Raw genomic sequence first — 15,761 nt, forward strand, 5'->3', positions numbered from 1 at the left:
TAGGTTGGCCACATCTGCCCTGCTTTTCCGGAACTGAACAGACAAAGGGCTATTATTCATTTGGCTATTGATACGTAGATGCATTTCAGTTGTTTAATAAACTTCTTCACTTACTAAACTTGCTATAACTATTAATGCTGATGAAGAAAGCAATGACAAGTAAGAGAAAACAAAAATTGTTTTGGGACTCCACTGGCAATCCAGTGGTTAAAATTTCACACTTCCAGTGCAGGGTTTGATTCCCTGGTCAGGGAACTTAAAATCCCATATGCCACAAGGCGCAGACAAGAAATTTAAAAAATAAAAAATTTTAAAAATAAAATTTTTTTTTCCCCAGAGGTTCAAGAGCAAGGGGACATACATGTAACTATGGCTGATTCATGTTGATGTTTGGCAGAAACCAACACAATATTGTAAAGCAATTATCCTGCAATTAAAAATAATTTACGATTAAAAAATTCTTTTTCAATTGTGTTTTTGAACCACATTTGTGTTGCTTTGATCATAGCAGAGGGGTGGTAGATTTACTATCCCCATAACACTTTTTTTCTCCCCCCGTTAAGCTAACATTTTAATTATGGACCCTCTCTTCCCCTCACATTCTTAGAACCAGGCAATTGTGAGGAAAGGAGAGGTCAGTTTGTAAATTTAAATTGGCTAGAAGTGATCCACTCTGATAATTCACACAGAACTATTTAAGAGTTGGCTTAAGAGCATCTTAACATTAGTCACTGTGTCATAAAAAGATCATGAATTAGGTAGGAGTTGTGGAATATCTGAAGAAACATGTTTTTTTTGGTTTCAAGTGAGCTGCTCTATGACTGTCCCCCCTTTAATCGCTTCTCATGTTTATTTTGCAGGTCCGGACTCTCTTTGTCAGCGGTCTCCCTCTGGACATCAAACCTCGGGAGCTATATCTGCTTTTCAGACCATTTAAGGTACCTTTTCTATCTTTTAGAAATCATAAAAGGCGTCAAGTGGGTCTGTCTGGAGAAAGAAATGAAATGTTTGAGAAATGCCTGTTTTTTAAAGTGGTAGTGAGTAAAGAAGATTTAACAAGTCAGTTCTAATACACATTCTCACTTTGGAAATACTGAAATGGCCTTTTGTCCTCCTAACCGCTAATCCTGAGAAGCTAATCTGTCCTCATTTAGAACAGCCTCAGTTTCCTCCCTGTGTATCCTCTGCCAATTGGGGGTTATTTGAGTACAGATCACCCCAGATATGATCAGTGACTTACCATGTATTTGTATCTCAAACGCAGGAGTATAAGTCAAGCCCTACCCCTAGGAGGTTCTTTATTAGCTGAAATGCTGCTGTTCATACAATTCCTAGGAGACATAATAGGTTAAATAAGCTTTTATGAATTTGACAAAGAACCTAACACCATTATTTTTTCGTTGGCAAAATGTCCAACGTTGCTGAAACAGTGGAACAGGATTGTAAAGAACTGCCTGGTAAGAGTTGACGGACGTCTTCCCTGGTGCTTTCTGCGTGCTCAGTCTCAGTTGTGTCTGACTCTTTGCAACCCCATGGACTGAACTCCCCAGGCTCCTCTGTCCATGGAACTTTCTGGCAAGAATACCAGAGTGGGTTGCCCTTTCCTTCTTCAGGGGGACTTCCAAACCCAGGGGTCGAACCTGCATCCCTTAAGTCCCCTGTGTTGCCCAGGGGATTCTTTACCACTGTGCCACCTGGTGAAATATTTAATACAAGTTCTCTGTCCATTGTGACGATCAAGATAAATTTACTTTGGAGATCGTTAACATTGTTGGGATTGAAAATTTAACAGGAAATTGAAGCAAGCCTGAAATAACCGTGCTCCACAGAGAAACCTTGAAAGTTAGCCCTTGGAGGGTCAGAGACAGCTGGAGTTGGGCGCAGTGTGGGCTGGAGGCCTTGGCTCTCAAGGAGCAATCCTGCAGGTCAGGGCTGATTCAGGGCCTGTGTCTGAGCCGGTCATGTCAGCTGAGGGCATGTCAGCAGCAGTGTCTGGCCAGGGCTGCGCTTAGGGCTGAGTGATGGACCGTCTTGATTGCCAATTAAAGATCCATTCTGATGGAAGCAGGGTCCGAGCCACAGAGGCAAGACAGTTTCTAGCTTCTTAGGGAGAGAGGGTAAATGTGACATCTGAAAACAGCTGGGTAGGAGAGGAAGAAAGACAGTCGAGGGGGCAGCCAGTGAAAACCAACAAAGATAAAATGGTCTAGCTTATGTGCCCCAAAGGCACCAGGTGATAATGGACGTAACTCCATTCTGACAGCTCTCCTTTTTTTTGCTGGTTTTTTTTTTTTGTTGTTGTTGGAGTATAATTATTTTACAGCGTTGTTAGTTTCTACTGTATATCATCAAGAATCAGCATTATATATCCGTATATCCCCTCCCTCTTGAACCTCATCTTCCCGTCGCACCCCTCTGGGTCATCACAGAGCTCCTTTCGCACTAGTTACCTGTTTTACATACGGTGGTGTATATAAGACAGCTCTCCTTTTAATGCAACAGTAATGATGACGTTACAGAGGGAAACAGAAAGGTTAGCCCAGAGGTTGGCTAGAGAAAGTGGGGAAGAAAGAGAAGGTGCTGTGGAAAGAGTGCCAGCTTGGCAGAATTTCCCATTTCTTCTGCAGGACTGCAGTTTTTCAGTTTTGTAGGATGATTGTAGCTGTTTAAGCTAACCATTCCTCTTAATGAACAAAACAGCCATATTCCTGTGTGCATAGGGAGAGACCTAGTAGTGAGCCCCTTAAGAATTATCTCACTTAATTCTCATCACAGTCCTTTAAAGTGGGTTAGCCTCATTTCCCACCGCCCCCCCCCCCCACCTCCCCAAAGAGAGAAAATGAAACTTGGAGCAGTTGAATACACTTTGCTCAAGTTCACACACATAATAAATGGCAGGGCCAGGATCAAACCCAAGCAGTTTGACTCTGCCATTCCTACTCTGAACTACTATGTGTTGCTGCTTCTGATTTCCGTGTCTTGAGAGGACAGTATATCCCTACAAGTGGGCTTTTACTTGAGTGAAATATCCATTTGTCCTCTGCCTCTGAGGCCTTCGGGGTGTTTAAACCTGCACGTTTTTCAGAGAGCACCTTGAACAAGGAAGAGGCAGGGCTGTGAATCATGACCTCTTGGGCCAGCAGAGCTCAAGGCCTTTGAGGTAAAATGTTTACAGTAGCTAATTGGTAACATAGTTCTCTGCTGGGAAGATAGGAGGGTGAATCAATTGAAACACGCTGCCCAGAAACCCCAATGCGAAAGTCAGGACCCTGGTACATTCCTACCAACCCTTTTTTAATTAAAGTCCCTGGTGGCTGACCCTTTTCTGCAAATCTGTCCCTAGGCCAATATGTGCTGTGGTCAATCACGTCAAGTGGTGGGTTTTGTTTTTTTTTTCCTTCTCCTGTCTGTTCTATCAGTGCAAGCCACCTGCCATTGATTACTTTCAGAAATAAGCAGACTTTGTTATCTTCATCCTGGGGAACCAGGAGGGATCAGAAAGGGAGTGTTTCCATCTTCCTTGAGGATGAGCAGAAGTCAAACCCAACAGGGAAGTTTTGCATCTACCAATCCTAATACCAGCATGAAAACAGATGGCTGCAATGAATAAGCAAAATAACAGCATTTAGCATCGCTGCCTGTTTAACTTTTCCAGGCAATTTTTCATTGACAAGTTCTACTAAGTCCATTATCAGTGTTTTTTTGTTGTTTTATAGCCAATGTATTTTTCAGTGTGAACAAGTCGTCACGTACTCTTCTTGACCCCCTTTCTTCTCCTCTCCTGTGCTCAGTCATTTAATTGTGTCCAACTCTTTGCGACCCCATGGACTGTAGCCCGCCAGGCGCCTCTGCCCGTGGAATTTCCACGGAAGAATACTAGAATGGAGTGCCTTTTATCCTATAAAATGAAAAAGACCTGCTGTTGACATAGATACCATTTTCCTACTATTTCCCAATTTCAGAAGAACACAGAAAAGAAACGAGAGTGAGTTTCAGGGCTTGATCTCTCTTAGGCCCAAGTATGGGCTTCCCAGGTGGCTCAGTGGTAAATCACCTGACCATGCAGGGGATGCAGGAGACTTGGGCTCTATGCTTGGGTCAGGAAGATCCCCGGGACTGGGAGATGGCAACCCACTCCAATATTCTTGCCTGGAAAATTCCATGGACAGAGAAGCCTGTTGGGCTACAATCCAGGAGGTTGCAAAGAGTCAGACACGAGTAAGCACACAGCACATACATATATATACATACATAGGCATATACATCATGTGTGTATGTGTATAAAACTTGTTTATAGTTAACAGACATTTGTAAGATGAGTTAGTCAGTGGTCATAAAGGACTCATTGTCACTTGAGCAAGATGGTATTCCTGGCATATTTTTTTTGTGGTCTAAATCCGGTTCTTTATTTTCAGGGCTACGAGGGTTCTCTTATAAAGCTCACGTCTAAGCAGGTAAGCATTTCAAACTTGCACATAAGTGATCACTTCTAGAATAAGTTTGGATTGACTTTCTTCAGGAATGTCACAAGAGCTCAACATCCTTTTTTTTAATTTCCATTAAGATTTAATTTTTTTTTTATTGCTCTAAAATTAAGGGTGAGATCGATTAGGAATTAGCAGAGGAAAAGCATTCCTAATTCCAAAGCCTCCAGCTAGAGTATCTGAAACTGTCCTCAAGGAAGGCAAATCTAATGCCTCCAGCATGGTTCTATTGGGATTGATCTGTATCTTCAAAAGAAATTATTGTCCAGATTCACTTTTACTGCCATTCCTTCCTGTTTTGTTTTTGTTTTTTAATAAAGCTACGTAGTCAGACTTTTCATTCACAGTCAGTATGAGAAGTTGATGGTAAAGAATAGGGCTCTCTCTCAAACCCTTAATAACCACATGCAGAGTCTTAAATCTAGAATGGACCATAAATGGCACAGGAACAGAATGGAAGTAGTAATCAGTGAGCCTGATAGCGGCTTCAAGTGCCTTGAATTTTTTTAGCTGCGTGCTTTTTTTAATCCTGAGCAACCAACATCTCACTTTGGGTCACTTTTCATCTCAATACGGTTTTCTCTGGTTCATCAGGAAGAAGCTTTGTTGCAACCATCCTTCTGGACTCTAAGATACTGAGTCCAAAGCAATTAGGAGCCCTCTCTTTAGTTGGGACAGTGTGGTTTACACACCTAATTAAACACAGAACTTTTTAGAAATGTCCCTTGGGATTTGAGATTAAAATGTTCATTATATAATTTTGATCATGCAGTGAGACTACAGGGCTTTTATCACTGTGTCATTATATTCCTTGCACTTACAGTGTACCAAAAGGTGATTCGGTTCTCTTTCCATTTTAAAAGATGAAGATACTGAGGTACAGTGAATTCGATTTAGGACAGTAGAGCCTCTCCACCCAAGTTTTCCTCTGTCCCCTTGTTCACTGCTACTCATCTTCCAGCCCCTTCTAGACTTTTTTTTTTCCCCAAATGATTCCCTAAATCTCCAGCTGTCCCTTGAAGAACCACCCTCACCATCCCTTTGATCCACGTTAGAAATTTGACTAAGCCACTGAGTCATGATTCTTCTGGACTGGCTTTCTGATTTCTACCCATTGCCTGCGGTCATTTCTTTATCTGAGCTCTATTGGTTTGATGTCACCTTTGACCCAGAAACAAAGACATCCCCTGATATTTTTTCCTTCATATTTCTCTTTCTTTCCTTAGCCCGTAGGTTTTGTCAGTTTTGACAGTCGCTCAGAAGCAGAAGCTGCCAAGAATGCTTTGAATGTAAGTACTAAATGATGTTCATCTTCGGGGGTTTCCTTATGAGGTGAAGGGAAAGTAATAGAACCTCTTTGGACAGGAAAGCAAATGGAAGGGATATGACTGCTTGATCTAAGAGGAACGGACTCTGATTAGCACCATAAAGAGATTTTGCCCAAAATTGTGGTTAGATGTGCAGACTATTAAATAACACTTTGCTCGTCCCTAGCTGTTACTGTAATGCTTAAGATACCTGATGCTGGGGATTTTAATTCAGTCCAATCACATCCCATGGTGGTATGCAGTTTACTTCAGCCCCCATTATACTCTCAGTGGATAAGCCCAAGTCAAGAATAGATCAAAATCTTGGCTTTCCTTAACACATGAGGTTTTTGTTTGTTATGTGGCTTTTAAGGGCTTCCCTGGCCGTCCAGTAGTTAAGACTCCATGTTCCCAATGCAGCAGGCACAAGTTCCATCCCTGATCAGGGAACTAAGACCCCACATGCTGTAGGCCTGCCTAAAAATATTTTTTAAAAAAAGTATGTGACTTCAAAAAAGGTTGTAGTCTTTATTCTGATTGATTTAAAATTTGCATATACTGCTTTCCCAGAAGACATTCCGCGTTGTGGTATATAATACAGGATAGTCAACTACAATTGAGTAGAGATACCTGTATTTGGCTTGTAAGCATTTTGTTTGCCATATGTTTAAGGCTCTTTACCAACTTTATTTTAGTAAGGTTCCCCCCTCCCGCCCCCCGCAAACCCCCTTTGGTATGTTAAAAAAAAAAAAAAAAAGCAGTTTAAGGGGAATGAACCCGAGAGAAGGTGGTAGGAAGCAGAATTTAGTTCTGGTGCCATCACCTGATCCAGGTGAGGCATCTCAATGCAGAGCCTAGCTGCATCCTTCTCCAGACAGTTGACTTAAGCGGCTGTGAATGAGGTGTGAATGCAGCTCAGGAGTGTTGGGCTGCTTCTCATAAGGCGAGTGCAGCCTGGCCGAGTGCAGCCTGGCCGGGTGTAGCCTGGCCGGGTGTAGCCTGGCTCCTGTGAACCTTCGGCTGTGGCTCCTGCAGGCGCCCCGCCAGCTGGAGGCCCGGGGATCCTGTGGTGCGGGTCTGCCAGAGAGACCCTTCCTCCTGACTCGGAGACCCAAGGGAAGGAGCCTCCGAGGAAGACTGTTTACTTGGCGTATTGGTGCTATTGTGACACAGTCTTGAAAGAGTTTTCAGCTTTGGAAAACACATGCGGCTCAGAAGAACAGTTTGCTCATTATTGTTGGTTTTTCGTGAAAGCGTACAGGCGCTTCTGAGGACTCCAGGAAGTCCAGAGAGTTCAGGATTTTTTGGATTTGGACTAGTGACCTCCTGGTGAGAATAACTGCTTCCTCTGTTCTTCTCCCACAGAACAAAATGTCATTATTTCCTTCAGTTGTACATGCTGAGGCACAGTGTATAGCTAAATATTTTGATAGACAAATGGTTTTGTGAATTTTACATTACATAGATACAGTCAGAATCTTCTCAGTCTAACCAAATTTTAAACTTAAAATGGATTTCCATTTAGGCAGTGTTTCCTTTCATTCTAGCCAGGTGGCATCTTTCTCTTTTTTAATTTTAATTTTTTTAATTAAAATTTTTTTTAATTTTAAAATTTATTTAGGTGTAGTTGATTTACACTGTTGTGTTAATTTCTGCTGTATAGCAAAGTGTTATATGTACATACACATTCTTTTTCCATTATGGTTTAGCACAAGACAGTGAATATAGTTCCCTGTGCTATACAGAACGACTTTGTTGTTTATCCAGTCTATATATAATAGTTTGCATCTGCTATTCCCAAACTCCCAATCCATTCCTCCCCCCTTTCCCCTCACCTTGGCAACCACAAGTCTGTTCTGAGTCTGTTTCATGGTTAAGTTCATTTGTGTTATATTTCAGATTCCACAAGTAAGTGATACCATGTGGTATTTATTTGTCTTCCTCTTTCTGCCTTATTTCACTTAATGTGATCATCTCTAGGTCCATCCATGTTGCTGCCGATGGCATTGTTACGTTCTTTTTGTAGCTGCGTAGTATTCCATCACATGGATGTACCACCTCTTCTTTTTCCATTCATTTGTCAGTGGCCGTTTAGGTTGCTTCCATGTCTTGGCTATTATGAATTGTGCTGCTATGAATGTCGGGTGCCTGTGTCTTTTTGAATTATAGTTTTGTCCAGATACATGCCCAGAAGTGGTATTGCTGGATCCTATGGCAAATCGGGTGTTAGTATTCTGAGCAACCTCTAAACTGTTTTTTGTGGTGGCTGCACCAATGTACATCCCCTTTGGTGGCCTCTTCCTAAGTGCAGCGATATTCTGGGTCCTTCACAGTTGTTAGATGAAATTTACACCCGGTTTTTATTTTTCCATTGTTCTTATAGAGGAAATAACAGCAGTTGAAGCTTGTTCACAAAGTAGGCTTTCCTTCTCACTTTCTCTCTTCTCTGTGTAGAAACACGTTACTGACCCACTCTCTGAAAAACAGTAGGTTTTTATAGCGGGTTGATTTTAGGGTTTTTTTCCCCAACAAAAGTTTATTTTTTAGATGTTTAAATGGTCATAGTCACAAATCGTTTCTTTGCCTTAGTAGGAGTATAGCAAGCATCATTTCATTTTTTATTAGTGCTGAGGGTTCAGTTCAGTCGCTCAGTCGTATCCGACTCTTTGTAACCTCATGGACTGCAGCATGCCAGGCCTTCCTGTCCATCACCAACTCCTGGAGTTTACCCAAACTCATGTCCATTGAGTCGGTGGCGCCATCCAACCATCTCATCTTATGTCATCCCCGTCTCCTCCCGCCTTCAGTCTTTCCCAGCATCAGGGTCTTTTCCAGCTGGTTCGATATCCTTGCCATCCAAGGGACACTCAAGAGTCTTCTCCAACACCACAGTTCTAAAGCATCAATTCTTCTGCACTGAGCCTTTTTTATGGTCCAACTCTCACATCCATATTTGAATATTTAGTGGTGGAGTTTTAAACCTGAGCTTTCTTCTGCTAAGAGGTTGACTTGTGAACTTAGAACATCTGTTAAAGTGCTGGTTGATCTGTTTCTTGATATTTTTAACTTTTATTATAAAAGTATTGTTGTATTAGAGTTTTTGGTACCTTAGAAACTGTCCTTTTAAGAGAGCTGAGACCAGTAAGGATGGATGGGCCAGCCAGGAAGTGAAGGTTTACAGAAGCCTCCTGGGTCTTAGTTCTGTCTACTTCATACAACATCTTGCTGTTTGCTGGGTCCATGGAATGTGGCTTCATTTTTCCTAGTGGCAATGACAGATGATTTAAGTCTCATTGTTCAGGACAGATGCCCACAACAATGTTTGGTGCAGGACCGTGGAACAGAGTTTCTTCTCTTTGCAAAGAAAATGGGCCCGTTCAGGACAACATACTTAATCATGAAGCTGACACATCTCTGTGACCCAATCTAGTGTGATCTTTTCCACCACCATCTTTTCTAATTGGTGAATTAAAAACATACGGTGCTCATAGCCATTACAAAATTTTCTCCTTATGTCATTCGTCCAGGCTTCCCTTAAAATCTTTTCTTCACATTCCTTTGGGGGAAAGTTCCGTGTTGTAATGTTTTGTTTTCCACGATTGAGAAACGTAAGCCTCATTCCAGTAAGTCCCTCTTTGTAGAGTTGTTCACAGTATTATAAACCACTTGTCCATGTTTAGAGCGTCTCTTCTTGTTGTTTGTCTGTCTTGGTTACTGTCTGTTTCAGTTATGAGTACTGAGTCTTTTCCCAAAATGACTTGAAGTGATTTTTAAACCCATTTATTTTTTTTTTCCAGTTTTGGACTATGCTTTAGTCAGTTTGATAATTTTATGGAAAAACATGCCCAGACTGAATTAAGTGGTAACACTGAACTTTTATCAGGGGGTTAGTCAAATCTTCTAAAAGTAAATACAGTATATTTTGGTTTTATAGTAAAAACACTCAAGTTAGGCTAAAAAAATAACCCAAACCCAGACTTGCCTTCAAGTTATCTGTTATCTCATTAATCCATATGACTACAAACACCATCCATTCTTTAACCCGACAGCAGAATATCTAACCTGTCCTTTACCTTCATTCCCATTTATAATTGCTGTGCTAGACTTTATCCATTTTCCATGCTGATGGAAGACGGAGCTGATAATCCAAGCTGTCTAGTTATTTTTCAGATTTGTTTTTAATTTTGGAATGTAAGTCAAGTACAGCCATATTGACGGTCTTAATTTAGTAAAAATAGGAAGAAACACAGTAAACAAGACTGGGCTGGAGGTAAGGACCCTGAGCAGAGGTGAAATAAACCATCTCTGGCCACTGCTGCCAACTGTGGAAACTCTGATACTGCCATTGCTTTGTAGCCGGAATTGTGTTTCGTAAACAAGGATTGGAAGTTAACACTTAAAATCCACAGACCTGTCAGTGGGTTCTGTTTTATATCCGTTTCCATGGCAGGCATTGTCTTATGTTGGAGTTTAAGATTCACTCATCTAGGGTACTTTAAAAAGTTGTATGTGGCCTTTTGAGTATGTGCGCCATCTTGTTGGATACCCCTCCTCACCTTATTTTAAATAGTTGTCATTGGCCCAGGCATCATTTTAAATTTATCAGAACTTGAGAAGTGTGATCCAGTGTAGCCATGAACATCACTACAAATTGCCTTCACAGCTGAACCTTGCTTGGGATGTCACAATTTGCTTTACTCTCCAATCTAAACTCACTGACCTGAGTGATCTCTAATTATCACTGCACCCTCAGGTCTATTGGATTCTTTTAAAAGTAGCTTTCTTGAGGTACAACTCAGTGGTTTTTGGTATGTTACATTTTTCAAGTATGTAAAACACATATACCAATTTGAAATTTTAATGATTTTTTTTTAAAGTGTATGTTTAATACATATACCATGTTGTGAAGCTATCCCCACTATTTGTATCATTTCATCATCCCAAACACAAACTTTGTAACCATTAAGCAATACCTCCCCATTGCTCCCTTCCTATGACCCCTGGTAACCTGTCATCTATTCTGTATCTCTTAACTGGCCTTTTAACTGAAATACTTGTCCTTTTGTGTCTGCCTTCTTTCACTTAGCATGTTTTCATGGTTATTCCATGTTGTGTAGCAGATATCAGAACATCGTTCCTTTTTATGGCTAAATAGTGTTCCATTGAATGTATATTCCACATTTATCCGTTCATCTGTTGATGGACACTTGAGTTGTTTCCACTTTTTGGCCATTGAGAATGTTTCAATGAGCGGTGGGTTACAAATAAGTAGGTCCTTATGTTTCAGTTCCTTTGGGCATATACCTAGAAGTTGAATTGCTGAGTCATACAATATTAATATTTTTAGCTTTCTGAGAGACGTCTAAACTTTTTCATACTTGCAGTACCATTTTATATTCCACTGGCAATGTGTGGGAATTCCAGTTTTCACTATTTTCACTAATACTTGTTTTCTGTTGTTGTTGTTTAAATAATAGCCATCCTACTAGGTGTGAAGTGGTAATTGGTTTCTTGATAAATACCTTTTGACTAATTTCAGTAGTAGAGTTGATCATTTCAGTTGCAGGTTTGATTTCTCTTGGATCCTGTTTGACTTAAAATATTGTTTCTTTTAATGGGGATTAGTAACATTTCTGTAATGTCAGTTAAAAGTAATGGAACTGTGTTACCCTTAAATAGTTCAAAGTGGAGAAGTGAAATTGTTAGTCGCTCAGTCGTGTCTGACTCTTGACACACCATGGACTGTAGCCCACCAGGCTCCTCTGTCCATGGGATTCTCCAGGCGAGAATACTGGAGTGGGTTGCCATGCCCTTCTCCAGGGGATCTTCCTGATCCAGGGATCGAAGCCAGGTCTTCTGCATTGCAGGCAGGTTCTTTACTGTTTGAACCACCGGGGAAGCCTATAATTGTTTACCAGTTCATAAAAGAAGGGAAGGGACGAGCCAACCTTTACATGATTCTTTTAATAAGATAAGACTAGGATTTTGTATTCTCTCATATACAATATGCCACACATGAAGAAAAGGTGTTTTCTCAAGGTCTCAATAGACCTTGGATTAAAGAGAAAAAAGCAACTTGATTTTGAGGAGGGAAAAGGTAACAGTTATCTTAGTAAGAAGAAAATGAAGAGGACTTGTGGATATATAGTATTAAATTATTTCTTGGTTACTGAGGACATTTATTCGACTGTGTGGTAAAAAGAATTTTTAGAAAAACCTTTGGTAGTTTGTAAGAAAGCATGCTGAAAAGGTACTCGGTAGTGTCGCATGTGTAAAAAACTGATATAATCAGGAAAACATAATTTTCTTCATCTCCATAAATTCTTGGCATTGAAGTAAGTGTTACAGTTATTTATGTCACAGTTATTCTGGCCTTGTGCATAACTTAAGTTTAGTTGAATAGCTTGAGCTCTCCAACTACTGAGTTTTTAAACATTTGGATATAATTCATTCATTATTCCTATCCAGGTTTCTCACTTGTGAAATAGGGATGTTATTTCGAAAAGTATTACAGGGAAATCGAGGAAGAATACTTCCATGCTTACTCAGTGGTATCTGACTCTTTGTGACCCCCATGGACTATGAGCTCTTCTGTCCATGGGATTTCCCCAGGCAAGAATACTGGAGTGGGTTGCCATTTCCTGCTCCAGGGGATCTTCCTGACCCAGGGATTGAACCCGAGTCTCTTGCATTGTAGGCAGATTCTTTAGCACTGCACCACCTGGGAAGCAGATGTTCTCAGTGTGAACCCATTCAGTTCAGTTTAGTCACTCAGTTATGTCCAACTCTTTGCAACCCCATGGACTGTAGCACCCCAGGCCTCCCTGTCCGTTATCAACTCCCGAAGTTTACTCAAACTCATGTCCCTTGAGTCGGTGATGCCATCCAACCATTTCATCCTCTGTTGTCCCCTTCTCCTCCTGCCTTTCATCCTTTCCCAGCATCAGGGTCTTTTCCAGTGAGTCCGTTCTTCGCATCAGGTAGCCCGATTATTGGAGTTTCAGCTTCAGCATCAGTCCTTCCAGTGAATATTCAGGACTGATTTCCTGTAGAATGAACTGGCTGGATCTCCTTGCAGTCAGTTCAAAAGCATCAATTCTTCAGCACACAGCTTTCTTTTTAGTCCAACTCTCACATCCATACATGACTACTGGAAAAACCATAGCCTTGACTAGACAGATCTTTGTTGGCAAAGCAATGTCTCTCTGAACCTATTACCTGAATGTATTTTCTCAATGAAAAGATGTACAAACTCTTGAGCGCCGAGTGATACCAGGGGAACTTGAGATAGGTACTGGCCACACAGAAACAGAAGTTTGGATGACAGTCTCTGTGTCCTGTATCACAGGTTTTGCTGACAGTTTGTGTGAGTCAGGACTTTTGATCTTAATATTTGTACAGCTTGTGAGTTAGGTGAATTGTTTCCACTAAACAAAACCTTTCGCGTGCACAAGCATCCAGATGGCCTGTCTCAGCTCCCCGCTCACCAGGCACCCTGTCAATATGTTTCTTATCAGGTTTAAAAATTTCTCCCTGAATTTCTCTTAGCCCGTTGCCCAGAGCGGTTGAAGAGGCCCATTTACTGTGATCCCAGCTGGGAACTGTGCAGGGTTGCCAGATGAGATCATGCGTCTGATCTAGTGTTTATCTGTTAAATCTGTTGATAACTGCTTACTCTTGACTTGCAGTTTGGAAGCAGCCATTTGACCTCACTGAATTGGGGGTTGCCTCTGAGTTGGGGCCTGCCTGGGCCCTTCCTTGATGACTGGATCCTCCTCTTTTTCTCAGCAACTGTGTGCACTTGGGGCTTGGCAAACAGCTTAATTAGGCTACCATCCTCACAGAAATTTGAAATAGACCCCTTTTTTTCATGTGTGGGGAGGAAGCGGGCTGTGGTCTGCGCTTTCTTGTAGTTTTGGATTGTTACAGAACCTCGCTAAGGATACTGCAACATAGAAATTAAAAGTTGTTCTGAAAGAGCAATTGAAGATGAATGTAGGGAATTTGTTGAATTCCCAGTTAGTCTTTGAAGAAAAGGAGGTTATTTAAGTCTATGAAGCATTCATGTAAGAAAGCAGGAATTGGGATCCTAGTAAAAGACATTCTAATTCTAAGGACGTTGAAGAAGGAAAAGTAGATGGAAGAGTTTGCATCACCAGTTCCCCAAGGGAAGAGGCAGATAGGAAGAGCCAGGGTCTTGTACATAAACCCCTGTTTAGTCCAGTGACACATACATGTGGAAATCTCAACTCTGCCCAGCTTTTCACTAAGTGAAATAGTTCATCAAACATTACATGGCTTTGTGAAACCACCCTCAGACTTCACATTCTAGCCTTTCTTTTCCCCTGAGGATCTACGTGTTTAAACTTATCTCGACTCTCTTTAAAAGGCTATCTTGTATTGACCTTGCTTGCCCTTACTCCATGGTTCTTCAGGTATTTCAGAAATGCTGAGAAGCTCTTTGCCCCTGTTGTAAATGAAAGTAGAAAATATTGTTAGCTTTCGCAGATCCTGTAGTACAAAGAATGAGTTATTGGCTAGGATTCTTTTTGGTCAAGAAGCCAAGCTAGTTTTAGAACCAAAGATCTTGACACTCTAGGCCATATACATTCCTGATTATTCTGCAGTGCAGCATATTTTGGGGCTTTAAATCTCAGTGAAGTGAAAAAGTGTCAGCTGCTCAGTCATGTCTGACTCTTTGTGACCCCATGGATTATAGCCCAGGCTCCTCTGTCCATGGGATTCTCCAGGCAAGAATACTGGAGTGGGTTGCCATTTCCTTCTCCAGGGTATCGTCCCAACCAAGAATTAATTATAACCCAGGTCTCCTGTACTGCAGGCAGATTCTTTACCATTTGAGCCACCGGGGAAGTCTTTGCTCTAAAATCACTCTTCCACTTCTTAGTGAATGATCAAACCATAATAATGACAGTGGCTTAATGTTTCTGACGATCTACGCAGATTTGAAGTTTTGGTCCACACAGCTGAAACTCTATGCCTTCTTGTATAGTTAAAATGCATTAGAACATTTTAAAACCTGAGGAAGTGGGGGTAGGACTTAACGTGGAATAGGTTATTTTGACAGGGCATTTGTAAATTTCTGCTCTTAGGTCCTTTCACATATATACAGTATTTCTTTATGATTAAATACAAACTTTTCTTGCTGCTTCAGAAGACTTTAATTCTTACTACATGGAAACGTTTTAAAAAATGAGAGAAGCACAAATAGTCAAGGATTGTTTTAGACCTAAAAATAGGAGGAGATAGAGTAAATGTTTCTAGAATTGTGAAACATACATCTAATACGTTATAAACATGGGAATAAGAGGATAAGAAATAATTCTAGTGAACATCAAACTAATTTAGTATATTAAAAATAATAAAATCGGCCTTAAAATGCTAACATCTGTAGAAAAGTAAACCATGAAATATATTGACTAAAATTTCTCTTCTAAAAATGTAGTGATAAGTTTCAATAGAAGGCTGTTTAGAAAAATTAAGGGATACCTTGAGTAACCTTGACATCGCATAAAAGGATGTATGTCTTAGTTTTCTAGGCATTGGGCAAGTTGATTTGAAAGATTGTTTTTAAATGAAAAGATCCGTATAATTTTTCTGGGAAATACAGTCAGGTAGAAAATTCCAAGTGTGAACAGCGCCCTTGGTAACTATAAGCTTGTTTTTGTATCTGTGACTCTGTTTCTGTTTTGCAGATAGGCTTACTAGTAGCATATTTTTTTAGGTTCCACATATAAGCAGTATCATGTATTTGTCTTGATATTTGTCTTTGACTTCACTCAGCATGATGCTCAGTTCATCCATGTGACTGCAAGTGGCATTATTTTGTTTTTTTCTAAAGGCTGAGTAATACTCCATTGGATATATGCACCACATCTCTATCCATTCCTCCATTGATGGACATACAGGTTACTTCCGTGTCCTGGCTTTATTGTAAATAGTGCTGCAGTGA

General features: G+C 40.7%; 1 protein-coding gene across 3 annotated transcripts in view; it reads left to right on the forward strand.

The window, feature by feature from the left end:
- The window catches only part of RBPMS (RNA binding protein, mRNA processing factor), a 195,855-nt gene that overhangs the window by 79,085 nt on the left and 101,009 nt on the right, over nt 1-15,761 (forward strand). For all 3 annotated transcript variants that reach the window (XM_065947461.1, XM_065947460.1, XM_065947459.1), the window contains exons 2-4: nt 861-938; nt 4,416-4,454; nt 5,711-5,773. In XM_065947461.1, the coding sequence (XP_065803533.1) occupies nt 861-938; nt 4,416-4,454; nt 5,711-5,773 (180 nt within the window). The remainder of the gene's footprint in view (nt 1-860; nt 939-4,415; nt 4,455-5,710; nt 5,774-15,761) is intronic.

This window comes from Muntiacus reevesi, chromosome 10 (genome assembly GCF_963930625.1).
Source record: "Muntiacus reevesi chromosome 10, mMunRee1.1, whole genome shotgun sequence".
Taxonomy (NCBI): Eukaryota; Metazoa; Chordata; class Mammalia; order Artiodactyla; family Cervidae; genus Muntiacus; species Muntiacus reevesi.